This window comes from Phacochoerus africanus, chromosome 11 (genome assembly GCF_016906955.1).
Source record: "Phacochoerus africanus isolate WHEZ1 chromosome 11, ROS_Pafr_v1, whole genome shotgun sequence".
Taxonomy (NCBI): Eukaryota; Metazoa; Chordata; class Mammalia; order Artiodactyla; family Suidae; genus Phacochoerus; species Phacochoerus africanus.
This window is the reverse complement of record NC_062554.1, coordinates 132,441,017-132,467,360: the sequence shown is the minus strand read 5'-3', so window position 1 is coordinate 132,467,360 and position 26,344 is coordinate 132,441,017. Positions and strand designations below refer to the sequence as shown.

General features: G+C 52.7%; 2 protein-coding genes across 13 annotated transcripts; one reads left to right on the top strand and one right to left on the bottom strand.

Moving 5' to 3' along the window:
• Window positions 1–24,042, top strand: TRAF3IP3 (TRAF3 interacting protein 3). Of its 4 annotated transcripts, XM_047754268.1 has the most exons (16): window positions 11–168; window positions 3,579–3,978; window positions 6,264–6,363; window positions 6,501–6,564; window positions 6,943–6,967; window positions 7,204–7,233; window positions 7,331–7,426; window positions 13,225–13,296; window positions 16,582–16,722; window positions 16,841–16,978; window positions 18,610–18,745; window positions 19,316–19,378; window positions 21,105–21,164; window positions 22,204–22,337; window positions 23,036–23,149; window positions 23,765–24,042. In XM_047754268.1, exons 2-16 carry the CDS (start codon window positions 3,637–3,639, stop codon window positions 23,855–23,857), a joined length of 1,608 nt encoding a protein of 535 aa, XP_047610224.1. In that variant the 5' UTR covers window positions 11–168; window positions 3,579–3,636; the 3' UTR covers window positions 23,858–24,042. The 4 variants fall into 4 exon arrangements, with proteins under 4 accessions (XP_047610226.1, XP_047610225.1, XP_047610224.1 ...); XM_047754269.1 differs by lacking the exon at window positions 21,105–21,164 and having other exon boundaries at window positions 8–168; XM_047754270.1 differs by lacking the exons at window positions 22,204–22,337; window positions 23,036–23,149; window positions 23,765–24,042 and having other exon boundaries at window positions 1–168; window positions 19,727–21,442.
• On the bottom strand, window positions 20,641–26,344 carry C11H1orf74 (chromosome 11 C1orf74 homolog). 9 transcript variants are annotated; one of them, XR_007131014.1, is made up of 5 exons: window positions 26,050–26,185; window positions 24,434–25,352; window positions 23,524–23,675; window positions 21,527–21,647; window positions 20,641–21,150 (listed from the first exon to the last, which is right to left on the bottom strand). XR_007131014.1 is itself a non-coding variant. In XM_047754275.1 (3 exons), the coding sequence occupies exon 2, from the start codon at window positions 25,255–25,257 to the stop codon at window positions 24,466–24,468; it is 792 nt and encodes a 263-aa protein (XP_047610231.1). In that variant the 5' UTR covers window positions 25,258–25,352; window positions 26,193–26,344; the 3' UTR covers window positions 20,641–21,150; window positions 24,434–24,465. The 9 variants fall into 9 exon arrangements, 5 of the variants coding, with proteins under 5 accessions (XP_047610231.1, XP_047610228.1, XP_047610233.1 ...); XR_007131016.1 differs by lacking the exon at window positions 21,527–21,647; XR_007131017.1 differs by lacking the exon at window positions 21,527–21,647 and having other exon boundaries at window positions 20,641–20,939.

Here is a 26,344-nt window from a genome sequence, read left to right as displayed (position 1 = left end):
TTCCTGTTTCGGCAAGGCAGCTGCGTAAAAGGCGAGAGAACCTCGAAGGGAAATGCTGAGGGGCCCAGAGCCACGGACTGAGATCACCCCACCCGAGACCAGAGCCGAGGTCTGCCCAGTAGCCGGGATGCTTTCCTGAGCTGCTGGCGCTGCAGCCGGGGACCCGAGGTAACGGACAAGGAGGAGGCATTTGTGTCCAGGTTGGGGGCCCCCGACGCTGGGTGGGGCAGAAGAGGCTCTGGCTGCCAGCCTCCCCGGGCTGTAAGGAGAGGCCCTGGAGTGGACGGTGTAGGTTAGGAGTGTGGGGCTGGGTAACTTGGAAAGTGCCCTGTGTTGGTCTCCAGGGGCACAGCATCCGGGGCTCTCTGCTCCATCCATCGGATTACACTGGCAGTGAGGCAGTGACCTGGGGTTCAGGCTCCCCAGTGACGGGGCAGACATTTTACAGCTCCCTTCACAGCAGGGACCCAACAGCACGAAGCTGCCTTTGCAGCCGCTGGGCGCCAGCCCTTCTCTCCCAGCTCACACCGAGAGCTCTGGACTAGGCAGGCCAGTCCATTCATTCATGCAGGAGGCCATGCATCACACACACGCAGCCAGGAAGTAGGAGCAGAGACCTGGAAAGGCAGCGACAGAGAACTGTCAGGCGAGGACAGTGTCCTGATCCCCCGGCGGCGAGGACAGCCCCCATGCCCCCATCCCCCAGCCAGTACCACGTCGTCCCAGGGCTGCAACTGGGCCCTGCCATGCCGCAAGAGCTGCCTGGGCAGTGGCCCAGTGACCTTTTTTGAACCCCACAGGGGCCAGTTCCTTTTTTCCTACAGCCCATCTCGGTCAGTCAGCCGTCCCACGTGGCATCTTGTGTTTAAGCAAATCAGGAAAGCTGAGTGTGATCCTACCTAGCTGTGCCATGCCAAATCCCACCTGCTGTGAGGGCCTGGGGGTCGGGAAAGGCTCCCTTCTTGAAGGAGCCTTTTCTACTGCAACTCCCAGCCTGGGCAACAAGTGCCAATGTCTGTGCCCAGGAAGCAGGGCAGGGCAGCCATGTGTTCCAGCGAATCAGTGTAGGCACGGCCGGCACACTCCGCTCTCCACACAGCCCTCCCCTCTTCACAGTGGGAGGTTGAAGGATTCTTCACAATCAAGAGGCCTGCCTCCTCTACACAGCCTGAGGGTGGCCTGGAACCAAACAGGGAGGCGACCCAGCACCCCACATTTTAAAGGTGGGATGCAGGCAGCCTGGACACCCGTCCTTCGCCCCCCTCTCCTTTCCTTTCTGCTGGGCCTAATGTTGCTGGCGGGTGTGCCCAGACCAGAGGGGCCTTTCTCCCTGCAGCCCGCACCCAGAAGTCAGAGGAACAGAGCAGCAGTAAATATGATTTCAGCCCCGGGGCCAGCATCCCCTCCACGCGGTCAGCAGGACTCCTTCAAAGAGAGAGTGGTCGGGGGGCTGGAGGATGAGGCATTCTTGGTCCTAGAGTGCTGGCTAGCTTCGGACCCTTGTCTTATAGCACTGAGTCCTCAATATCCAAGATCGGTAGCACTGGGATAGTAAAAATCATACTATTATAGAAAGCTAATGTTTATCACATGCCACGGCCCAGAGGCTTGATGTGTATTTTTCTTTAATCCTCAGAACCTTGTGAGTTAGGCTGCCACTTTATAAGTGAGGAAACAGAGATGCAGAGATATGTAATAGCTGGTCCAAAAGCATGTGGGTAGCCGCTGACAGAGCCAGGACAGGAGTCCACAGAATCTGAATCCATGGTCGGGGTTCCCCACTTCCCACATCTACGGCAGAGCAGCCGGGGCAAGGGCCCAGGACACCCCAAGTGTAGATTCAGAACATGGAGTGTACCTGCTTGTGAAGTCATTCCTGATTTAATCTGAATGAGCCTCTCCCATCCTTTCCTAAGTGTTTAAATGATGAAAGTAGCAGGTGGGAAGTGAGCAGGTGTAAGTGCAGGAGTGAGGAGAAAGCCTAAAGAAAGGGCAGGGGCACCAGCGGTGGACCAGGCACTGTCCATGTCACAGCCCCGCCGAGAGCAGAGGGTGGCCCTCCAAGCCTGGAGAGTCAGGTGGTGGAGAGCGGACAGGGCCTGACTGCATACGACCCCCGTCAGCGTGCGAGACTTCCTCACCCCTGGGCGGGCAGAAAGGGCACACGGGCTGCTACCTGTTGAGTCTGTTTGACCCATAAATAAACCCAAGGGGCCAGAGCCGGCAAATGCCTGCTGGTTGGTGAAGCTGAGACACCCTTCTCTGACCTACCCAAGAAGTGGGTTCCCCGAGTGGGGGCACAAAGAGAAGCGGCAGCTGGAAGGGAGAGTCCCTCTTCCCTCATCAGTCTCTGGTCTGACCCCAGGGATCAGTGGAGGCAGGCATCAGGGTTTCCTGGGCTCAGAATCCAGCTCAGCCAGGTCCAGCCCCAACTCAGCCAAGCTACTGAGGGTTCTAGGAGAATCAACACATTTGCAGAAGGGAGGGGAGAGAGAGGAGGGAGAGAAGGCAAGAGAGAGAGAATGGCACAGAGACAGGAGAGGGGATGAGATTTGGGCTAAATAGGGTAAGGCCCTGTTGAGGGGCAGCAAGTGGGGCCTCTACATCGAGCCTGGTTCCCTGGGGACTTCTGGTTACTGTTTTTTGTTTGCTTGCTTTTGTTTCACTTTCATTGGCAGCAGTCTCCTGCAGGTATAATCCAAGTGGGTGCTGGCTTCCATGGACAATCTGCACCTCGGCTGAGGAAAGCAGACTTGGCCCCTAAAAGGGAGGTGATTTAAAAAAAAAAATGGAATCTTCCATCTTGGAGAGATACTGAGCTGAAAGCTCGGAAGTGGGTTTGGCCAGTGATGGGCAAGTCTCAGGTGCTTAGCCAATGCTGATTTGATCTGCACCTGAGAGTCAGAGCCCAGTCCTGGGCCAGGAGTGCCTAGGGACCACTGTCAGGACCCCATGACTGCAGGCAGGAGTGTGGGGGTTCCCTCTTAAACCACGCTCAGGACCACGCCCAGGACCAGGCTACCTGCTAAGGGCTAAGCAGAGGCCAGTGGGTGCAGGTCATAGGACCAGTTACACCTTGCAGGGTCTGGTTATTCCTCTAGGCCTTGAGAAAAGTCACCTGCCTATTTCAGTACAGGTGAGCCAGGAGAGCAATAAAAATGCTGGCTTTCCTTTCAGACTGGGGAACAGGGAGCCTAGTGAACTGATTCTCTAGAAGTCCTTGTAAAAGGAACACACCCCAATCGGCTATCCGAGAGGCTATAAGCTTTTAGTGATTTTTATCCACGATTTTTCATGTTCCCCTAACTAAAAGAAGTGTGGGAAGTTTGGTCCAGGAAGACATGGCAGCCAGAGGGTTCTTGCCACTTTGTAGGAGAAACACAGCCAGAGAAGAGCAGAAATCAGTCCAGAGTCAGGACCCAGGAGTCATGAGTCCCCGTGTGACGTCATCTCCTCCTCAGTTGTCAGCCCCCACATACGGGACGCTGTGCTATTTCTGCCCCCTCATCCAGGGAGATGGTCATTTTTCTGCCCATCTCCTGACCCCTCCCCTTCGCCTCCCTCTTGGCCCTTGGCAGACCCGAGCAGCTATTCCAGGAACGGGAAGCCAACACAACAGGTGCTCAGGAGGTCATCATGCTCAGCCCAGACCCCAGGCCTGCCCCTGGCTTGGCCCGGTGGGCTGAGAGCTACGAAGCCAAGTGCGAGCGCCGGCAGGAGACCCGTGAGAGCCGCCGCCGCCGCCCCAACGTGACCACTTGCCGCCAGGTGGGGAAGGCGCTGAGGACCCAGCAGAAGGAACAGTTCCAGGAAGCACGACAGCAGCAGTTTTTCAGACTGAGGCACCTGGAGGTGGAGGAGAAAGGCCAGGCAGAGCGCTCGCAGACCAGGCAGCCAGGTCCCTCCAGGGCAGGACAGGCACCTGACCTCAAGGAGCCCTTGCCTTGGGCCAACAGGATCTCTTCCCCTGGACAGCAGGTGGGCCATGTCGATGGACATACTGCTCTGGAGGGGGTGGGGTGGGCTACTGAGGCAGTGGGTGGGCTCCAGGTCACTAAAAAGTGATTTAAATTGAGTCCCTTCTTCCTCAGTCATAAGTCTCCCTTAGGCACTTATTCAGGTATTTCTGTGGTTGGGTTTTTTTGGTTGAATGTTTGTTTGTTTTTGTTTTGTTTTAAACTTGCTTTTTTAGGAGAAGAAAAAAATTTTTTTTTTTTTGGTCATTTTGCCATTTTTTAGGCCACTTCCGCGGCATATGGAGGTACCTAGGCTAGCGGTCGAATTGGAGCTGCAGCCGCCGGCCTTCACCACAGCCGCAGCAACCAGGGATCCGAGCCATGTCTGCAACCTACACCACAGCTCACGGCAATGCTGGATCCTTAACCCACTGAGCAAGGCCAGGGATCGAACCCGCAACCTCATGGTTCCTAGTCGGATTCGTTTACCACTGAACCATGACGGGAACTCCAGGAGAAGAAAAATTTTTTAAACAACCCCATTGCTAATTCCTAGTATTAGTTCAAGTCTAGTCTGTCTCAACAAATCTATTGCATTCAATCAGCCATCGTTCCACAGGATTCTTACTGTGGGCCAGGTACACAGGCCAATCTTCTTGCTGCTCCCCTGGAAACACATGCACACAACCACACTCACACACAATCACAGATACAACCACCCCCACACACAAACACACACACACACACAACCACACTCCCCCCCCACACACACACACTCCTATTTCTCTGTAAGGCTGTTGCACCACCACCGTCTCGCTTTGGCATGGGCCATACATCAATTCTACTAAATTCATTCATCTAAAGCCACATCTGGTCCAGAAAGCCCCAGCTTCCTATGCTTCTCCAGGCCACCTCTGCTCTCTGCGGTCCTTATGAGGTTATAAATCTTCTAAGATCGTGTGACTCTTAGAGGGCCCAATAGTCTGGCCTGAAGAGGAGCCGTGTTGGCAAAAATCAGGGTGTGCTGAAATGACCTCAGCCAGCAAACCATGGTGTCCTCCTCTCCATGCTGGGAGCACACAGATGGCAGGGCGGGGTCCCAGATCGCTGGAGGTGCCTCGTATTGCGCGGCACCCAGAGCAGGTGCCCGGTCAGGCCCTCTTAACCAGTACCTCTGCTTTCCACAACAGAACACTGTTCACAGGAATGATCCTTGAGCCTAACTGTAAAATAAAACCAACTGTGCACTTTCTAAGGCAGGAAGGTTTCAGAATGCTTTTGTTGAAAAAATAATTTTAGGGAGAAAAACAACAGAAATCACAGTTACCTAAAGAACTCCTCCTGGGCCGATTAGGCATTTAAGGTTTCTTTTTTTTTTTCTTTTTTTTTCCTCACAGCCTCACAGAGACAACATCAAGTCCTTAACTCACTGAGTCACAATGGGAACTGCTGTCATTTAAGGTTTCTTGAGATTGAGTTAGTCTTCAAAGTTAGCTGCCACAGGCATTTCTTAGCCTTTGTCGTGGCGCGGCGGAAACGAATCCAACTAGGAACCATGAGGTTTCGGGTCAATCCCTGGCCTCGCTCAGTGGGTTAAGGATCCAGCGTTGCCGTGAGCTGTGGTGTAGGCCGGCAGCTGTAGCTCTGATTAGACCCCTAGCCTGGGGACCTCCATATGCTGCGGGTGCGGCCCTAAAAAGACAAAACAAGACAAAACAAACAAAAAATATACATATGTATGTATGTTACAAACAGAATTGTCGGAGTCGTAGGAAGAAAATGACCAAAGAGCAGAGTAAAACCGTGCCAGCTCCTCCCACACCCTCCTCCAGCTGCTCCCTTTCCCTGCTCTTCACACAAAAGCTCGGCACTGTTCCAGCCCTTTCTGAGAGGAGGGAGCCATCTCTGGAGGGCGGAGGGCACTTTGGAGGTCATCTCCTCCCAGCTCCGCATTGGACAGGAGACCGAGACCCAGAAAAGGCAGGCCTGATCCCAGGCCCCTCCGGCCCCCTCTGACCAGCTCTTGCCACGGGCCACGCCAGCGGCTGAGAGCAGCTAAGGTAGAGGGGGTCGAGAGAGAGAGAGAGAGAGAGAGAGAGAGAGTGGCGGCCAGCCCAGCCCCCCACTGCCCATTCCCACCCTCCAGGACAGGGGAGGCAGGGCAGGGACCAGCTCGGAGCTGCGAGGGGGTCCTTTGGTGTTTTGGACCCAGCGCTTGGTCGCTGGTTCAGCTTTCTGCAGTCACATGCAGAATCCTGTCCCCGGAGGCCCTGCCTAGGCTTTCAGCCTCACCCACTTGCTTCCCAGGTGTCCGGGACCAGCGCCGAGGTCTTTCCAGCCCAGCGGCATCCTCCCTCGGGTGCCCGGAGAGACTCTGCCGTCCAGAAGCTGCCCAAACAGCACCGCGGTAAGAGCAGCGCCCTGTCCCTCGCTGGGGCCTGCAGAGATCTGGCCTCAGAGTCCCAGCTCGCTGGCAGCGGAGAGTCCCTGCCCTCAGCACTGCCCGGCCCCCGGCTCTGAAGCGCCTTATCCCCTATCTCTCAGGCACTCAGACGAAGGCAGAAGAAACACAGCCAACGACTAAGAACAATGCCAGCCAGCAAACCAAGTGAGTGCCTTTCCTGTTCCCGACCCCACCTCCCGCAGAGCCCGCCCGTCCCTCTCTCCTAAGCTTTCACTGAACAGCCTCACCTGGAAGCTGGCAAGAAACACAGTGAACTCCCCTGGCCACCTGAATTAAAAAAACGGGAAGCTCCTTGGTGGCCTAGCAGTTAGGGATCCCGCACTGTCACTACCTTGGGGCAGGTTTGGGCCCGGCCAGGTTACTTCCGCATGCAGTGGGCACGGCCAAGACAGAGGAGAAGGAAGGCCTTCCCCATCCTACGGGCTCTTCAGAAGAGGCCGGAGGTGGGATCAACCCACTGCCTCGTGACATGCTCATTTCTTTGAGCCGCTGCCAGTTTTGTTCTCATCTCCTCTCTTCCAGTTACGGAGTTGCGGTCCTGGATAAGGTAAGACGAGGCGTTGGATCGGATGGCACCTAAGCTCCTCCAAGCGCTGGCATTCTGGAATTCCGCGGTAAATGCAGCGGGGGTGGACGGGCACCCCCTTCCTGAACAAGCAGAGACATGGGGCCTGGGGGGACCCTGAGCCAAGGCAGAAAGTTTACTCGGCCCAAGCCAACGCGGGCTCTGGTTCCAGTTCCAGGATTGCAGAGTCCCCACAGACTCCTTTTCTTTCTCTCCAGGAAATCATCCAGCTTTCTGAGTACCTCAAAGTAAGTGCCCTGAGAACTCGCCCTCAGCTCCTCACCTCCTCACCCACCTGCTCCCTCCTCCTCTGGGTTGTCTTACCCCCTGCATTCTGCCCCCCAGGAGGCCCTGCACAGGGAGCTGGTTCTGAAACAGAAGATGGTGATTCTCCAAGACCTGCTCTCCACTCTGATTCAGGCTTCTGACAGTTCTTGGAAGGTAAGGGAATGAAATCTTTGTCTGAAAAGGCTCCTGGGCCTCCGTGTGTCCCCGCTTCATCCTTCTTTGCAAACCACCCAGCAAGGGAAGAGGCTTTCTCACTCCTGAAGAGGCTGGGGGGTGATAAGACACGTCACAGTCCATATGTGGAGATGAGTCCAGGACCACCAACGGGGGGCCATGCTGCTACACACCCAGGGAAGGCCCAGAACCAAAAGGAGAACGTGTCCATTTGGGAAGAAAAACGGAAGATCCCAGTACAGAGCACCGTTACTATCACCGACTCCGGGAAACGCGCACCAGTTTCGTATGGGACGCGCCCCGGCGTTCACTCCAAGCCGTCAGGGACCGACGCCTCGGGCCAGATGCGGACGCGAAGGGGAGGCACCTTAAAGATCACCCAGGCTACTGCTCTTAGTCCCCCTCGGGGAAACGGAGAGTCAGACGGGTGGGGGACTCATCCGAAGTCACACTGCTCGAGGCGGACTGGAACTAAAGTTCAGGCCTCCCGATTTTAGTCCATTCATTCAACGAATAGCTGCAGAGCAGGGTCTCTGCCCGGAGCCCTGGAAGTCATGAGACAGGGTTCCTGCTTTGAGAGAGCTTCTGGGTTTGTCAGGGAGACACATACCCAAGCAACGCAGAGATGAGAGAGAGAAAAAAAGATGTTTTCAAGATATAGCAGAATACAAGGAGAAATGAATGACTCCAGACGGGGGAGAATCAGGGAACTATGGAATGGTTATACTAATATCTTCCAGGCAAATGTGCAAACGGGAACCATGCTCTCGGCAGAGGAGAAAACGCAAAGAACCAGAGGCAGCACATAGTCCAATGCAACGGGGTTCCCACTTTTCAATTTCAGGGTCCCTTTATATTCTTTCAAAAAGTTATTAAAACCCAAAGAACTTTTTTCTTTTGCTTTGTTGGCCACATCTACAGCATGAGGAAATCCCCGGGCTAGGGATCAAACCCAGGCCCCGAGAGTGACAAGGCCAAGTCCTTAACTGCTAGGCCACCGAGGAACTCCCCCAAAGAATTTTTATATTTACCATTTAGAAATGAAAACAGGAATCTTAAAAATATGTATTAATTTTAAAATAACAATAGTAAATCCATTACATGTGAACCTAAATTATATATTTTTATGAAAAGAAAAAGGTTTTTTTTAAATAGTGAGAGGAGTGCCATTGTTTTATGCTTTTGCAAAACTCTTTACTGTCTGAACGGAAGACAGCTAAAGTCTCATATGTGGGTCTGCGTTCAGTCTGTTAATACACTGTTTGGGTTGAAGCATCTGAGGAATATCCACCCTCACAGAGCCATGAAGCTGGAAAAGGAAGGCCCTGTGATCCTGGATATTCCCAGGAGCCCTTGAACCCCACACTGAAATCTCCAGGCTGGAATGTTCAGGGAGCTATAAGCAGTTTGATGCCACCAAAGCAGAATGCTCTAAGCATCTTTGATGCACAGAGAGAACACGCAACCTTACGGGCTTCTGTGCACAACTGACCTTACCACCCAGGTGGCTGTGCTTAGAGAGACAGGACGGGAGGGGGTGGAACAAAACAGCACTTGGCAGGGATGTAAAACAAGCTTCTGGGGTCCTCCCTCCGCACGTCGGTCCCTGTACCCAGCTTGAGGTGTCTATGTTTGGGGCTGCTGCTCACGAAGGAAGTTGCAGACTGGGAGCCAGAAGCAGACAGCTGGGCGTGCCAGGTGGTTTCCAGTGCTGAACGAAACTGAGATGGTCTCACCCGTTTATGCAGCAGACATCTGCTAAGTTCCAACTGTGCTACAGGGACGGAGAGAACTCTTGAGGAGTTCCCCCATCAGCCAGGAAGAGAGAGCCAAGCGATAAATAACTCTACTGCACTGTCCTAAAGCCAGCACAGCACTTCCCACAAAGGGACACGGAGAAAGGAGGAAGGAGCAGCCCTTCAGCCCGAGCTGGAACAGGGGAGGCACCAGAGGAAAGGAGCACGTTAGCTGGGCCTGGAAGGACCGAGGAGGAGTTCTGCGGCGTGGAAGCAGCACGATGAGGGCAAGACGGGCAGGAAAGGAAAAGGGTGTTGAGGGTCCCGCAGTCGGAATGATGTGTGTAACACACTCCTGAGTGTCGCAGAGCCTGATGGAGCTGAAGGGATCGTGTCAGGGCACCTCCAACAGTGACACAAAGGGCCTCAGACAGGTCTCAGGAATTAAGGCACCCAAACACTTCCTGTTGAATGTGGGATCTCAAACTTAAATATTTACACAGATTCCCTTGTAAAGGAAATTCCTATATATCACGGACCCCTGAGAATGCAGGCCACCCTGGTTTGCAAAACGCTGCTGCAGGCAACGAGCAGGGCGGGAATGGGACCAGGCTCTCCTCGGCCTGAAAGTCAAGCTGGTCCCGTCGAGGTACGAAGGCGGCTGTGGACGGAGGGGGAAGCACTTGGTCAGATCTGTGTTTTTAAAGGTTCTCTGACAACAGTGAGGACCCTGGCTCTGAGTGGACAGGTGGTGGCGAAAGCTCTTGTATCCCAGGTGAGACCCATCAGAGCTTGCGTGACAGCCAGTGTGGAGCGAATGGGGCGGAAGATGTGTTAAGAGACACTTCTGTGCCGGACGCGGAGGGCAGCTCGGCTCCAGCTCCACCTCAGGAGCAGGTCCCCCGCTGAGGCTGTGCCTCTCTCCCTCCCCTGTGCTCCTCCCTCACACCCGCCCTTCTCGTCTTCTTCCTCTCCAACAACCCCCCAGCTTCCTGTTTTTAAGAAAAACAGGCTCAGATATTTCAGTTAACGTCTCTTGCTTCCCCCAAAACAAGACGATTCGACCCCGTACCCTTCCCGTGGAAACCTCAACCTCAATGGAAAGACGGTCTCAGGCTGCAGTATTTGGGAAAAGGAATTGGAAGATGTGGCCAGAACACAGATGCTAATACTCAGCCAAGTTCAGGCCTTCTTTTGTTCTCCATCTGGCCTCCATGATTTGACTCTCCAACCTCTCTGGCAGAGAAGCTCACTGCAAACTCTGCTGAACGCCAGGGGTCCACTCCCTCTATTGTCTCCACCTCCGTGCTGACTTTGGCCTTTGGGGTGTGATGGGCTGGGGGCAATGCAGAGGCTCCTAAGCCGTGTCCAAGCTTCAATGCAGAAACAGTTCCGGCAGTAGAGAAAGCCAGCCCTCAGGACGGGGCAACGGAAAACCCAGAGCAGGGCACACTTGGCTCTGAAGTCTTGCAAAGTGGAAATGAGATCTCGAGATGACAGTGCAGCAGGGGATTGGCTGCAAGCCCTAAGCAACCTATGCTGGAGAGAGAGGCGAGCCGTGGGCTGGCGAATCTGCGGTGAGGTGGGTGCGTTTCTGGAGAGCAGGTCAGAGGCGGCGAGAGCCAGGCAGAAGCAGGAGCTGAAGCCCTTAGACCGGCACCAGGTGTGTATGGCCTCCACCTGCTCCTCTTACAACCGGGGTCCTGTGCTCACTAAGCCTTGGGTTCCCGGGATGCAACTGCCAAAAAAAGCGTCCACAATAGGCCTGAAAAAGTGCCTCTCCCCCTGCCGTACCACCGGGCTTCTTGGGGGAAGCTGGGGCCCAGACCAGGAAGCTTCATGCGCCATGTGCAACAAGTGGCTGCACTTTCCTGCCTGCCTTGGGGAGTCTGGGAAGGAAGAGCTGTGGACCAGAGATGTTTTCTAGGTCCAGACGTGGGTGGCCCTTCATCCCCACTGAAGGGGCTATCCTGAATTGTCTTCTATCACAACACGAATGGAAAAGTAATATGGGGTGTGGCTAAACCCCAAAAACAGCTGGAAGAGGCAAAACTATGGGATTGCAACCATCCAAGTAAGGAGAACGGGGCTGCCCCGAAGGGCAGGCATCTGAGGGGAGGGTAAGAACGTTGCCTCGAGCTTGCCTGTTTCTTCCCAAACCAGAGCAAGAGAAACCCTCAAACTCAGTGGGTCTGGCTGCACCCTGCATGGTCAGAGTTTTTATGCAAAGGAAAACACACAGATCTGAACCAGGGGCTGGGGTGCCGAGGGAGGCGATTTAGGGACCCGTGGATCAACAATGAACAGGCTACTCAGGGGAGCAGCTCTTCCCAGTTACTCCACCTCTTTGTCCACCTCTGTATCTGTCTGGGCTTGTTGCAGCTGCCAAGTCCCTGACTCTCGGCTCTCGCATGAGACATTAGGAAAAACAGTAATAGCAAGAGGCACTTTGAAAAATTATTTTTGGCAACGCTGTTAGCTTTTGCAAGGCCCAGCTGAGTTACACAGGAAGCAGAAGGGTGGGGGCGCCCCCTGGCTCCCATGGTTCGAAGAATCAGCCAAACAAGATCAAAACAGGAGCTGGGAGATACCACTTCCTGCCTCTTTCCCCTCCCCAGTCATGCCCGGAAACTCACAGTGGGGTATGAGCCTCAGAACAGTCTCCTTTGCCCCCAGGGCATCTCAGACCAGAAACCACAGAAGGGTTGGAAACGTCCAAGCAGCCTGACAAAGGGGCCCAAGCAGCCTGACAAAGGGGCCGTGGCTCTCAGGCCTGGGGAGAAATGCAATTCCTGCACCTCTCAGGTGTCCCATCGGGCCTGGTTGGCAGAGGCAGAGAAAGGACATGAAGACCGATTACGGCTAAAGAGACCGTCCGTCTGTTTTCTACACACACACACACACACGACCTTCGATCCAAACCCCTACTTGGGAAACTGTCTACAAGACCAGAGCAGCAAGGGAGCTGCCAGCTACGCAGCAGAGAGGCCAAACCTGAGACACAGACGCAGCCTTGCTGCCTTCCTCCGCCCTTGCCACCCTCTCGGAAGATCCAAAATGCCACTGGAGCGACCCAGCTCGTGGATGAACAGAATGTGCCTTTCTGGGAAGTCCTCTTACTGCTACTGCCACCAACACACACACACCCCTGCCTTAATGTCCCTCCTTCCTGCTTTCTTAAGCAACTTCTCCTCTTGAATCATGGGGGGGATGGGAGGGCGGCAAGGAGGGAACTGATTCCACTTGCCAAGGCTGCTGTAAGACAGTATCACAGGCTTAACCAACAGAAATGTATTTTCTTACAGTTACTGGAGGATGGAAGCGTGAGATGGAGGTGTGGACAGGGTGGGTTTCCTCTGAGGCCCATCTCCTTGGCTTGCAGACGGCTGCCTTCTCCCCGGGGGCCACACAGTCCTCCCTCTGCGTGTCCTGGCGTCTGCGTCTCCTCTTCTCATGAGGACACAGTTGTACTGGATTAGGGCCCACCCCAGGGACCCTGTTTTAACTTAACTACTCCTTTAAAGACCCTGTGTCCAAACGCAGTGCATTCTGAGGTCCTGGGGGCTAGGAGGTCACCACGCGAACTCTGGAGGGAGGCTAGGAGGGACACGATTCAGCCATGACAGGGGGTAAGGGAGGGAATGTACGTTCCTCCTGGGAGAAGAGACCCCTTTGCTCTTATTGGCCTTTAGAGGTCAAGGTCCATGTACAGGACGGAGAGGAGGTGAGGAGTACGGAGGTGCCCAGACAGACAGGGGAGAGGTGATGAAGGGAGGAGAGGACAGCCTAGAAGCTTTCCTTCCACGGACTCCTGCTATGATACCCTGAGCCACGTGATAGAAAAACCTCAAGGGACACGGACGACTCTGGGGACCAGGACGATTCTTCCGTCTCCTATTCCAGAGAAACAGTCTTTGTCGTCTTTCCCTATCCCCTAAAACACCACAGATCATATTCCAGGCAGCAGGCTGGGAATACAGAACAAAAGTCCTTGCATGCCACATTTTGGCCAAACTCACTAACCCATCCCTTCTGCTCCAGGGCCAGCTTAATGAAGACAAATTGAAGGGCAAACTGAGATCCTTAGAAAACCAGCTGTACACCTGTACCCAGGTAAGCATTCTGAAGGACACATCTAGCTCAGGAAACGAGAATTAAATAGGAGAGAACATTTGAACCTCAATCTTACTCTCTAGAAATGTCGCTACTAGGAATTAATGCACCTATTCCTACCCACCTGAACCTGGCTTCATCATTTTTCACTTTAGCCTCCAGTTTACCAAACACGATCTCCACCCTCCTCCCCCTTTCTCCCCATGTCTTTCCCTTTGCACCTTGAAAAAAGGAAGCCCAGCACCAAGCACTCTGCCAGCTCCAGGGGAACATTGAGAATTCCTGGGAACGCAGGGAGAAGCCCTTGGCAAAGAATCAGCCCACCTGGAGAGAACTTCACCGGTCCCAGTTTTTGAACAGATGAGTAGAGATTACAATGAGTTAGAGATTACAATGAGATTACAATTACAAAATGACTTTCATCCCATGAGCAACTTTTTTTTTTTTTTGGCTTTTTTAGGGCCACACCCACAGCACATGGAGGTTCCCAGGCTAGGGGTCTAATTGGAGCTACAGCTGCCAGCCTACACCACAGCCACAGCAACACAGGATCCAAGCCATGTCTGAGACCTACACCACAGCTCACGGCAATGCCAGATCCGTAACCCACTGAGCAAGGCCAGGGATCGAACCCACAACCTCATGGTTCCCAGTCGGATTTGTTTCTGCTGCGCCATGACGGGAACTCCCCATGGGCAACGTTTACCTGGCAGCAATTCCTGGGAGAAAGTAAGAGACTGTGCCTCCTAGCTCCTCTGAGGTGTTGTTATCCAGCTCTGGGACTCTCTTGCTTGGTCTGATCTCGAATTATATGAGATAGGAAGGAAGTCAGCTTTTACACTCGAGAAGTGATGGATTTCTGACAGGTGAGGAGAAACATCAAATAAGAGAATGAGGAGTTCCCATCGTGGTGCAGTGAAAACGAATCCAACTAGGAACCATGAGGTTGTGGGTTTGATCCCTGGCCTTGCTCAGTGGGTTAAGGATCCGGCGTTGCCATGAGCTGTGGCGCAGCTTGCAGATGAGGCCCGGATCCCGCGTTGCTGTGGCTGTGGTGCAGGCTGGTAACTACAGCTCCGATTAAACTCCTAGCCTCCATATGTCGCAGGTACGGCCCTAAAAGGACAAAAAGACAAAAAAAAAAAAAAGAGAGAGAGAGAGAGAGAGAAAGAGGTGGACCTGCCAGACTGCTCCTACTTGATGTCAGCGAGGTAAAGCGGCCACGTAGTAAAAATTTTGCTGATTATGTAATTTATATAATCTGTGGGTTTGCTGACTCACAACTCTTTTTTCCGTCATGACCGACTTTGTCAGACTCTTATGACCAAATAATGCCAACCAGACTCATAAGAGACCGACGTATAATCCAGAATGCCAGTCTACTCATTTTCTACGGGGGATACAGCTGGCCAGTGACCAGCATGGTTAAATCCAATAACTTAGACATGCCATGTATGGTCTCAACCAGTAACTCCTGTTTCTGATTTCTAATGACAGTTCCTGGGACATAAGACCGACTCAACATTTAAATCCAAATTTTCAGATGATTCCAAAGCTAAATGGAAACGATTCCATATTGGTCCCTAAATGTGCATTAGTTAGACTATCTCTTAACCAGTTGGGAAATCCAGAATCGATGGTAAAAGCTTCGTGCTTTCCCCCAAACCACAGGGGAAAAAAATGAAAAGCATGGGAAGGGTGAGAACTCCAGGGAATTTGCAAGGTTGCTCTTGTATATTTTTTATTTTTTATCTTGAAGCCAGGAGAAATTCTAAAAATGCAAGTGTATTAATTTTTTAAAACTGAGTTTGCTGAAGCTTGTTCGGATCCATGAAGCTATACATATAATTTTATTTAAAAAAAAAAAAAACGCTCCCTGCCTCAAAGGAGTTTACAATCCCTTAAAAGAGACGGGTGAGTCAGTATATTAGAAAGATAGAGATGGGCAGGGGATACCTTGAAACACCAGTAAAACTGTCTAATCCATAAAGAGTTGGGGGATATGGAGCTCCCCTTGTGGCACAATGGGATCAGTGTGGTATCTTGGGCGTGTGGGGACGTGGGTTCAATCCCTGGCCCAGCACAGTGGATTAAGGACCTGGCTTAGGTCGCAACTGCTGCTCAGATCTGATCTCTGGCCCGGGAGCTCCATATGCTGTGGGGCAACCAAAAAAAAAAAAAAAAAAGAGTTGAGGGATCATGTGGTTAACCGTATTTATCAGAATTTATGTGATTCTTGGGCTGTATCTTTTACCCTGGTGAAAGGGGTCAGGATGCCCTAGGGAGAAGCAGCTCTATGGGCAAAGGCAGAGGCTGAAAAGCACAGTGCTGGGGTGATGGCCCCGTGGAATCAAAGTCTGGGCTTATAAGTAGGAGCTGTACCAAGGAGTTTGGACCTGATCCTTAAGACACTGAGAGGTTTAAGCAGGTTGTGACAGGATCCAATTTGAGTTTTAGAGAGAATGCTCCAGCTGCAGGACTGGGAAGGGTTTGATGAGAAGCACGGCCTGAAGACAGGGAGACTATACAATCCATAGGATACTGTTATTAGCGTCCGACTAAGGAGGCAGAAGGAGAGAGAGAGAGGTGTGTGCTGTTCAGGAGGTCCACAAAGCTCAATGGCCAACTGATTCCTTGGAGAAGGTGAGAGAAATCACGGCTGACTCCCTGGCTTAGGGTGCGGGAGACCAGGTGATGATGCCGGTCACTGAGACGGGAGCGGGTTTAGAAAGACCATTTCCCGGGAGTGCCCGGGAAACAAATCCCAACTGGTGTCCATGAGGACACGGGTTCGATCCCCGGCCTCGATCAGCGGGTTAAGGATCCGGGGTTGCCATGAGCTGTGATGTAGGTCACAGACAGCTTGGATCCTGTGTTGCTGTGGCTGTGGCACAGACCAGCGGCTGTAGCTCCCATTCAACCCCTAGCCTGGGAACCTCCATGTGCCTCTGGTGTGGCCCTAAAACCACCACCACCACCCCCCAAAAAAGAAAAGAAAGATGATCTCCCTTTGGAATACTGACTTTCAGGACCCTAGGGAAGGCCTAGGGGCCGATGCCCAGGGCCGATGCCCAGCGTGCCCAGGGCAGTTTGTTATCCCCCCTCACCTCTCACATCACCTGAGGGGCTCTCCCTGCCCACCTCCAACCTGGGAGAAGGGCCACCAGGTTACCAGCATCTCTGCCCTGTGGGCAAGGACTGACTTCTTTTCCCTTCTGCATCCCTGCTCAGGGTTTGGCACACAGATGCTCAATGTGTATTTGTTGAATTGAATCACATTTGCAGAACTACTCCCCCAGGGGAATGAAGAAGGTGATATTAGAGATGGAAGACCAGAAACACAGCTATGAGCAGAAGGCCAAGGAGTCACTGCAGAAAGTGCTGGAGGAGAAAATGAGCGCAGAACAGCAGCTGCAGAGCACACAGGTGAGGGTGCCGGGCAGTCCCTGGGGCTGGGGGCCCTGGAGTGGTCTGGGCGCCAGGGGAGCCCGCTGCACAACCACCAGAACTCCCACGCACCACCCTCCCCTCTCACCTCCCACAGCGGTCCCTGGCTCTGGCCGAGCAGAAGTGTGAAGAGTGGAGGAGCCAGTACGAGGCTCTGAAGGAGGACTGGAGGACCCTGGGGACCCAGCACAGAGAGCTGGAGAGCCAGCTTCACGTGCTTCAGTCCAAACTGCAGGTACAGGCCCTGAGGGTGGGGAGGTGGGGAGGGAAAGCAGGGTTTGGGGGCTGGGGCAAATCTAATTTTGACTTTAGCAAGGATGTCTGTCTGCACTGCTCATGCAAGTGACCTCAGTGTTCATGCAAAGGGCTGGGCTGGAATCGTCATCAGCTGCTGTCACACTCCAACCCCTTCACTACACCCCATCCCAACAGAGCATCCAGTTCAGAAATGCCCGCCACTAGCACAGAACAAATGTCACCAACTTACTGACAGGTGGAGTAGCAACTAACGCATCCTGCCAGTGTGGTTTTTTAAGCCAGTACAACAGACACTTGGCATTCTCAAGGGTTCCATCATTTCCGACCTGTGGTACCTTGGAGCAGTTACCCTCCTAAGCCTCAGTCTCATCTCGAAAACAAAAATAATAATAGCATCTCTATCAGGATTGTTGTGAGGATTGAGCGAGGCGATCCATGCAAAGCCCATGCCTCACACACACCAGCCCTCAATAGGGCTACTGTTTATCATAAGTTTTACTTACTGGATTTGGAATTTTGAGGACCCATCTCAAAAGTTTCTTTTTACACTTTTACTGAAGCAGGGCTCTGAGCAGCCCGTGGGGTGGGTCTCATCATCCCAGGACAGAACCTCGCTAGTCACTGCATCACAGCCACATCTCTCCTGCTATTCTGCCCTCTTCCTCATCTCATCTCACCTACAAGGCAACTCTCACGGAGGCTCTTTTTTTTTTCTTTTTTTTTTTTTCTGCTATCTCTTGGGCCGCTCCTGCAGCATATGGAGGTTCCCAGGCTAGGGGTCTAATCGGAGCTGCAGCCGCCAGCCTACGCCAGAGCCACAGCAACGCAGGATCTGAGCCGCGTTTGCAACCTACACCACAGCTCACGGCAACGCCAGATCGTTAACCCACTGAGCAAGGGCAGGGACCGAACCTGCAATCTCATGGTTCCTAGTCGGATTCCTTAACCACTGCGCCACGACGGGAACTCCGGAGGCTCTTTCCTTTTTCACCTTAATTCTTTGCAAAAAATGACTCTACCAAAAAAAACCAAATTTTTTGAGCGCGTGAGAAGGAGAAGTAAAGACAAAATGGAGACCTCTAAAAGAGTGATCATTTGGTACTCCTTCATTTGGGCATTTACCCAAATGAATCCCTTGTGAAGAACAAAAATCTAGTGCATTGGAGCTCCTGCTGTGGCTCAGCGGGTTAAGAACCGGACACACTGTCTGTGAAAATGTGGGTTTGATCCCTGGCCTCGATCAGTGGGTTAAGGGTCAGGTGTGGCCTCGAGTCGCAGCGTAGGTCACAGACGCCGCTCAGATCTGGCATCGCTGCGGCTGCGGTGTAGGCTGGCAGCGGCAGCCCCCATTCGACCCTAGCCCAGGAATTTCCCTATGTCACAGGTGCAGCCGTCAAAAGAAGACAAAATACCTAGTGCATCATTTGATGTGTGAGGAATAGAGCACAGCAAAGGTTTTTTTTTTTTTTTAACTTTTCCTGTTTTTCCGTAAGACTCCTCTACCTCCAAAATTCTATAGTTTTCTACAGGGTCCCTCTTCCTCGGGGGCTGCCCCTGTCTCCGCCCCGGCGCTGACCTGCCTGTGCCGGTCCCTCCTTCTCCTCCCAGGGGGCAGACAGTAGAGACCTGCAGATGAACCAGGCCCTGCGACTCTTGGAGAACGAGCACCAGGAGCTGCAGGCCAAGATTGCGCGCCTGCAGGGGGACAGAGACCTGTGCAGCTCGGACACCCAGCACCTACAAGGTACCTTCCCCTTGGGGGCCTGTGGCCGAGGCCTGTCCTTCCGGAGGAAGAAAGCTGGGTGGAAAGGCTTTAGCCTTTCACCTGTTTGACTTTATGACTTCATTCTACCTTGAGGAAAAGGCAAGGCTGCTTTAATCATTCAAGACTGAAAATGAATTTCGCCACACTAGAGGATCTCGTAGTATCAGCTCTTTTCCAGCCCATCCCTCTAAGCCGGGGCACAGGTGCTCTTGCAGCAGTCATGGGTCAAGGCCATGACCCTAACTGGAAAGGGAAAGGTCAGGTGAAACGCCAGGCACAGCACAGGTTTCCCAGTCACAGCCTCTGTCCGCTGAGAGCACAGGCAACCCTTACTCCAACCTGCCGCTGCTGCAGATGCAATGCAAGGTAGTGGGCTTCTGGTTTACCTCTTCAGAAGGGGACAAGAAGGAAAAAGAGCACCTTCCACTTGACACACATCTATCAGAGGCCCTGGGCAAGACGGCCCCTACTCCCAATTTCCATCCTCAGGGGCAAGTTCATTATGTCTTAGACTCTTCCATTTTGGCTTTTGCCTTATTTCATTTTCAGATCAGCTACAGAAGTCAGAGGAAGAGAAACTCGCCCTGGTGACTAAAGTACAGCAGCTGCAGAGTAAGTCTCCTTTCTAGATTCTGAAAGTAGCACAGGTAACTTTTTTGTGTTCCCGGGGCTCCTGCCCCCACAAAAGGCAACCCAAGGGCTGGGGGCACTGGTCCTTGGCACATCTTCCAAGTGCAGAGCTGCATCTTCAGAACTTCTTCTGTGCCGTGGGGTCACTGCCATTGCTCTTCGCAAGTGCCACACTGGCCTCTGGTTTCTCTTGCTTATTATTACTCTTCTCCTCCACGCCAATGACAACCAGCTGTATTTCCCCCAAAACTGCAGATTCCAAAACAGTGTTAGGTTTTCTCGGGAATTCTTATTTTATAAATTCTTATTATGTTCCGTATTATGTCACAGAGACCTCTGTCACTAGGAATGGTTCGGTAAATAAGCTCACACTACAGAAGCCTCAGTCTGCTTCAAAACCACATGCTGGGGCCAAAGAGGAAAGGGGACTTTTCAAAGGAAAGGAGGCAATTTCTGAAAGGCTGGAGAATCTGGCTCTATCAATGGCACAGCCAGTTGCCCACCACCCTAACTTCTGACACCCTGACTGAGAAGTCACGTCAGCAGCAGTGGATGTGAGAACAAGGCAAGCACAGGGGAAGGACAAAGACCAGCAGAGGCTGGCCTCATCCACTGCGGGAGCGGGATGGGCAGGAAGTCACTTCAAAATCACGCCTTTTGTTTATTCCGAACATACGGAGCCCTTGCCAGGTGCGAGGCACCACACACACACACACACACACACACACACACACACACACACACACACACACACACACACACACACACGTAAGGAAGAGAGCCCGCACGGCTTCCTCCCTAATGAAGCCTACATGCAACCTAAGCAGCCAGTACAGTGGAGTATGGGGTTCCCAGGAACAAGGACCTGCAGGTATTAATAACAGCTACAGAGAAAAACCAAAGCAGGTTAAAGAGAGAAGCGCTGCTTTTTCACACAGGGTCATCTAGGAAAGTCTTTCTTCTACGGTAATTCTTAAGTGGACACTTAAAGAAAGACGTGGTAGGTGAGCTCCTGCTGCACAGCACAGGGACCCCCGTCTAATCACCTGTGATGGAACAGGATGGAGGATAATGTGAGAGAAAGAATGTATATACCACGTACAACTGGGTCACTCTGCTGTACCGCAGAAAATGACAGAACATTGTAAATCAACTATAATGGAAAAAATAAAGAATCTTAAAAAAAGACATGGTAGGGAGAAACATAAGGATGGCACATTTGTAACAAAGCAGCACAAACTGGGTGACTTAAAGAACAAGCATTTATTTTCTCATAGTCCTGGAGGCGAGAAGTCCAAAATCCAGGGCCGGCGGTGTGGGGGGTGCTTCCTCCCGAGGGCTCCGGGGGAAGGGTCTGTTCTGGGCCACTTCCCCTGCGGACGGCTGTCTTCTCCCCTCTTCGCATCTTCCAGCTAGCCACCTCTGCGCCCAAACTCTCCCTTCTCTGAGGATGCCAGTCGTGTCAGGTTAGGACCCATCCTAATGCCCCAATCCACCTCCTCCGTGGAGGACCCATCTCCAAACAGGGTCACGTTTTGAAGGCCTAGGGGTTAGGACGACAACATGTGAATCGGGGAAGGGGGGGTGACAATTCAGCCAACTAGAGGTGGGGACACGGTTAAGAAGTACGCTTTCAAGCAGAGTTCTGAAAAGACACTCTTCGCAGTCGACACGCCAGCACAGGCAAGCTCCTTGTGTTTCCCGACAGGTCTTCTTCAGAGTCAGTCCTTACAGCTCCAGGAACAGGAGAAACGCTTGACAAAGAAAGGTCAGCAAATTTATTTCCACAACTTCTGAGACAGTGCCCTTTCCTTGCCTTTCTAGAGGCCGTGGGAGGGGCCACAGGACCCCTTGGAGTCCCATCCGCTTATGAAGCTGTTGGGTCAGGGCGCTAAGGGAGTGTTTTAAGGACCCACCACTGGCTCGGAGAACACTTTAGCTAGTGAGCCTCCTATCCTGAGAAGTATATAAACTTTGAAAAAGGATTCCTACTCCCTCCAAAAAACGTGTCTGTGGAACATTTCAATAAATGGATTTTGAACTCAGGATTTTATGTCAGTTTTTACATTTGACTTCCCAAACCATATCCAGCACCCCAAGTATAACCAACCCATCACACGCAACAGTCACCTCACTCTCAGCCCTCAGGGTCTGCTGCCTTGGCATCCCAAGGATTCTTCATATATCTGGAGTGGGCAAACACGCCTCACTTATCCAGAGCACAGGGCCTTCTGTTTTCTCATCACAGTCACTGGGTGAAAGATAAGGCAGAAGTGATCATGCCCACACAGGATGGATTGGAAAATGAAGGTCTGTGGTCACATGAATTAAGAGCACAGCTATGACAACAATCCAGGATTTCTGACTCCTAGTCCTGTGCTCTTTTCACCAAAATTCAAACTGCCACGTAGCTGAAAACATCTTTAACTACATGGAGATGAATTCTAGGATATGACTGCCATTCTCGTATTTTGAAATGAGAACACAAGGAAAAGCAGCGATACTGAAGCATCCAGCAAACCTACCAGACTAAAAGATGCGGCATGTGACCAAAGAAATTAAATTAATAGGTATTTCCCAAAAGGATCCGGCATTAGACAGGGATATAAAAAGTTAAGATGCCCACCTTGCCCTCAAGGGGCTCAAATTCCAGCTTTCTGTCCAGGCTGGGCAGGGTCCCCACGGGAGTCTTCCGCACAGCCCGACAGGGACAGGCCCTTCTCTGTCCCCCTAGGGGTTCTCAGTGGCGGGGCCCTTGCTCAGAGGTGCGGGCCTCATCGTCACGGAGAACCTGGCCCCCTTTTTAGATCAGGCTCTGGAGTGGAGTCCAAAGCCCTCCCAGAACGAAGTGGAGCCTGAGGGTCCAGGGAAGGAGAAAGACTGGGATTTCAGAGACCAGCTCCAAGAGAAAACGCTGCAGCTCCTGGCCAAGGAAAAGGAGGTGAGATGGTGACCTCAGGCAGTGGGGGGCTCATCCTACCACCGTGACAGGGCAACTGCTAGGAGGTGGCCAGACAGCAGGCCTCTCCTGGCCTAAGCTGTGGCTGGATATTCACGGGCCTGGATCATTTATTCCTAGGCCGCCCTTATTTATCCCAACCCTTCCTCAAGGTTTTACTCAAGAGTTAGCTTTTGGAAAGTCAACCAACACTCAGAAACACGTTGAATAAAACACATTTACTCCACGAACTCTGTCCTACATTGAGTATCCTAAAACTTTATTACAGAGTCTTTCAAGTAACAAAACTCTTCCTGGCTACAGACACAGCAACACGCACACCTGCAGAGGCAGAGTCACGTGCAACTAGCTCCCGCCAGAGATGTGCGCTAGGATCACATCCAGGTGGCTTGTGTGACAGGAACCTCACTTTGGGGTTTACAGAACACCTGCACACACAGCTGGCCCACAAAAGCACCTGCATGTAGACTACATCACAGATGCATTATCATCAGGCATTTAAACGAACACGTTATCGATAAACTAGTAAGAGAGTCGCAAGGCCAAGCGAAAGCTCGAGAACAGCTGGGAAGGAAGGGTGGTAAAAGCGCCCAATGAGTAACAGGGTCACGGACTCCATCCCCTCCCTGGGCTCCGTCCCCAGCAGAACTGGTGGTGACCTTGGTGGCCTCTCCCCGCAGTGCAGGGACCTGCATTCGGAACTAGACAACCTCAGTGACGAGTACCTCTCCTGCCTGCGCAAGCTGCAGCGCTGTCGAGAAGAGCTGAGCCTGGGCCAGCGGCCACCTCCCACAGTAAGAGGGGCAGTCCTCCCGCAGTGCTGGGGTGGTGGTGGTGGGGGGAACAAAGCCGCCTTGAGCCTGATCTTGCCAATAGGATTGATCGGCCCGTGCCAACAGCTACCCAGCCTGCCCCGTTCAGCGTGGTTTACACTGAACAGACAGGACAGCAACCGCGGGAGGAAAACTCCAGCTCCTGTCTCCAGGCCTAATTTTCATGGGGTTCTGGAGTCCGAAGGGAAAATCTTACTATTAGCGTGGACGCACGCCCGTTGTAGCAACAGGGACAGAGTGAGGAGAGCAAAGGTGCCGAGGAAAAGAAACACAGAATCATCTAATTTTTCTGAGTGATTTTCCACTTTTGATTATTTGTACCAGTATTTATGTACCTTTCCCCGCTGGCTGTGGCTCCCTGGGCCAGTGACGTTGGCTTAGAGGCCAGGGACCCCTAGTAAAGTGGTTTGATCCTCTGGGAGTAACAAAGTGAGAAACGGGTATAACATGCTTTTTCTCCTCCACCAACCCAAGGCTTGCCACAGGGCTGGAACAGGAAGAAGGAAGGTCATTTCCGCCTCTGTCTTCTCTGACCAGCCCACGGCCTTTCTCTCCTCTCCCCCTCCCTCCTCACAGAGGCAGTGTGGTCGATGGCTCCCCGCGCTGATGGTACTGGCTGCTACGGCACTGGCAGTGTTCCTGGCCCACAAGGACAGCCTGATGATCTGAATAACTGGTGACAGCTGCCGGGGCTGAAAATCAGTGGCAAGAAACGCCACAAAAAGACTTGGAAGGCTTGACTACCTTTAAAGGTTTGGGTTTGTCCAATTCGACTGAGATTTCTGACTTTATTGTTTTTCTAATCTGCTGTAACAACAAACAAATAAACTTCACCTAACAGTCTTTGTTCCTCAGAACTCTCAGCTCTGTGCTGAATGACACATCACGTCACAGATAGAAGACACTTAAGCCACCCGGTCTACGCTCCCTGGCCCAGGTCTGTTGGAGGTAAACCAACAAGCAGCAAAGCCCAGCCCTTTGACTCCCTGGCAGACACTCCCCACACAGGGCAGGAATAGGTACACTTCCACACGAGGGCATGTTGCTGGTCCTCCGGCACCCTTCCCTCCTTCTCCACAATCCTTCCCTGTATCTTCCATCCAGTGGAAAAAACAACAAGTATCTCAGCTAAATCCAGAGGACCCCTTAGCACAGAAATGGAAAACTTATTACAGCATTCTTCCCCAGTGTCTGGTACTTGAGGTCATACCTATTTGCCGTCCTTAACAAGAGCTGATCACTTACCGAGCACCTTCTATGCGAGGAAAGAGTTACAGTCAGAGGGCCACAGCAGGCAGGGTGACCACCTTGGAGGAGATGCTGAGGTCAGCAAAGTCATTCTGAGTCCTACATCGAGTTCTAAGGTCCTTCTCCCAAGTATTTAGAATGTCCCTCAGGGCCGGGAACAAGCTCTCTGGGACGCTAAAGGAATAGAGCAAGACTGGTGGTTGACTGTGTCGCCAAGAGATCCGGGCAGTGAATACCCGTAGTGGAGTCAGGGCTAAGCAATTGTCACCTCCCTGGCTCATGTGAAAGGTATAGGGGACAGGATAGCCCAGGAGGATCCCAAACACAGTACAGAGATTCCAGTCTGAGGAACGGAGCCTGCTGCTGGAGACTGCCAGGGACAGGTCCGTCTTCAGTCCCTGCAAATGAGTGACGATCTCAGCCAGGAGAGCCTTCAAGTCCTGAAGCTGGTCCAGGGAGCAGATGGAAGGGTGAGGCTGAGAGCTGGAAACATCCACAAAGGCTACGGCACCAAGCAGCACCTGCTCCAAGTGCTGACACACACGCTCAGGACAGACAATCAGGCTGTTTTCTCCAATCTCAAGAATGTGAAGCCCCCGGGTCGGGAAGCCCAGGCCCTGCAGCTGCTCCAGATAGCTCTGGAGCTCTGCTGCCCCTGCACAGTTGCAATCATAGAGCAGAGCTGGCTTAAGTCCCCTGGCCACAGCCAGCACCTCTCCGGCTAGATGAAGGCACACGGCTCGGGGTGGGCCCCGGCTCCTCCCCATGCCCAGGGTCTGCTGAGCAGCTGCCACCAGCAGCTGAAGACTCAGTGTTGACATGGACTCTGGAAGCAACAGTAAGCATGGCCTCCTTAACTAGTCACTGTTCCCTCCCCTGGGCTGCATCTCTGAGCTCCAGACACTTGAAGAAGGGCCTAAAAACAAAGCAGTAGCAGGGGATTATTAGCACCAGCCAGTGACATACCAGGAAACCTGACAATAGCCTTTCCTTAAGTCTTACAGCATCTTCCAGAGGTCACTTCCCCTCCCTCTGCTTTGGAATGCTAACCCAGCCCAGATATAACGGCATCACCAATGGCACCCTGATTTTTTGGTGACTTAGTCTCTCTTAGTTCCAAATTCAACTGTCTCTCTGGCCTTACGGTTATATTTATACTCTCTCTGGCTTCCATCCTAAATTTACCTGTTGTAATTTACTTTCTCTGATTCACACCTGAAGGAGGTCGGGGCCGAAAAGAAGCACAGCACTCTCTGGCAAAATTCAGAGCATTTCACCTAAAACTGTCCTCTGAGACAGAGTAGGTTCCAAATGTACTCTTTTCATTGCCAACTCCTCTTTCTCTTCCGGCCAAGAATAGTTGTAAGAATAGCGGTCTGATTAAACGAATACACACTAGAATGTGGACTACCAAACATCTCATGTTGAGACACAAAGTAAATAAGTTAAATTGGCTGGAACTGCAAGAAGCTTGTCTTGCAACTTCTGCAGGCCCCGCCTTCCCCTACTGGTGGACAGTCACAGGCCCTCGGACGACAGGCTCACCTCAACCCCCACGCCCTTTCCTGGGCACAGTATAGGGACTTAGTAAATGAGGCAGAGGTCTCCCTTACACACACAGACGTCCTTCTACTTCCCCTGCAGATTCGCGGGCTCAGGAACCCCTTCCAGTTTCCTGCCCGCTGCCCGGAAGGCCGCGAGGCCCTGCGCTCCGCCGCGACGCTAGAAATCCCGCCCGCAAGGGGAGGTCCCTAACCTGCCGCTGGGGCCGGGGATGCGATGTCTGCCTGCTGCGCATGCCCAGCACATGCCCTGTCCCGCCGCTTTCCGTAACGTCACCCAGTCCTCTCGCGCTCCTCGCGTAGGAACCACCGGCGGGCCGCATACCGGAAGTGCTGGTGCCTGAGG

Bases quoted from the DNA above. Each gene is read 5' to 3' on its own strand.
- TRAF3IP3 (XM_047754268.1), top strand. From the start codon at position 3,637: ATGCTCAGCCCAGACCCCAGGCCTGCCCCTGGCTTGGCCCGGTGGGCT. The intron at 6,364-6,500 runs GTAAGAGCAGCG...CCTATCTCTCAG, and splicing joins GCTGCCCAAACAGCACCGCG to GCACTCAGACGAAGGCAGAA. The intron at 6,968-7,203 runs GTAAGACGAGGC...CTTTCTCTCCAG, and splicing joins GAGTTGCGGTCCTGGATAAG to GAAATCATCCAGCTTTCTGA.
- C11H1orf74 (XM_047754275.1), bottom strand. From the start codon at position 25,257: ATGTCAACACTGAGTCTTCAGCTGCTGGTGGCAGCTGCTCAGCAGACC.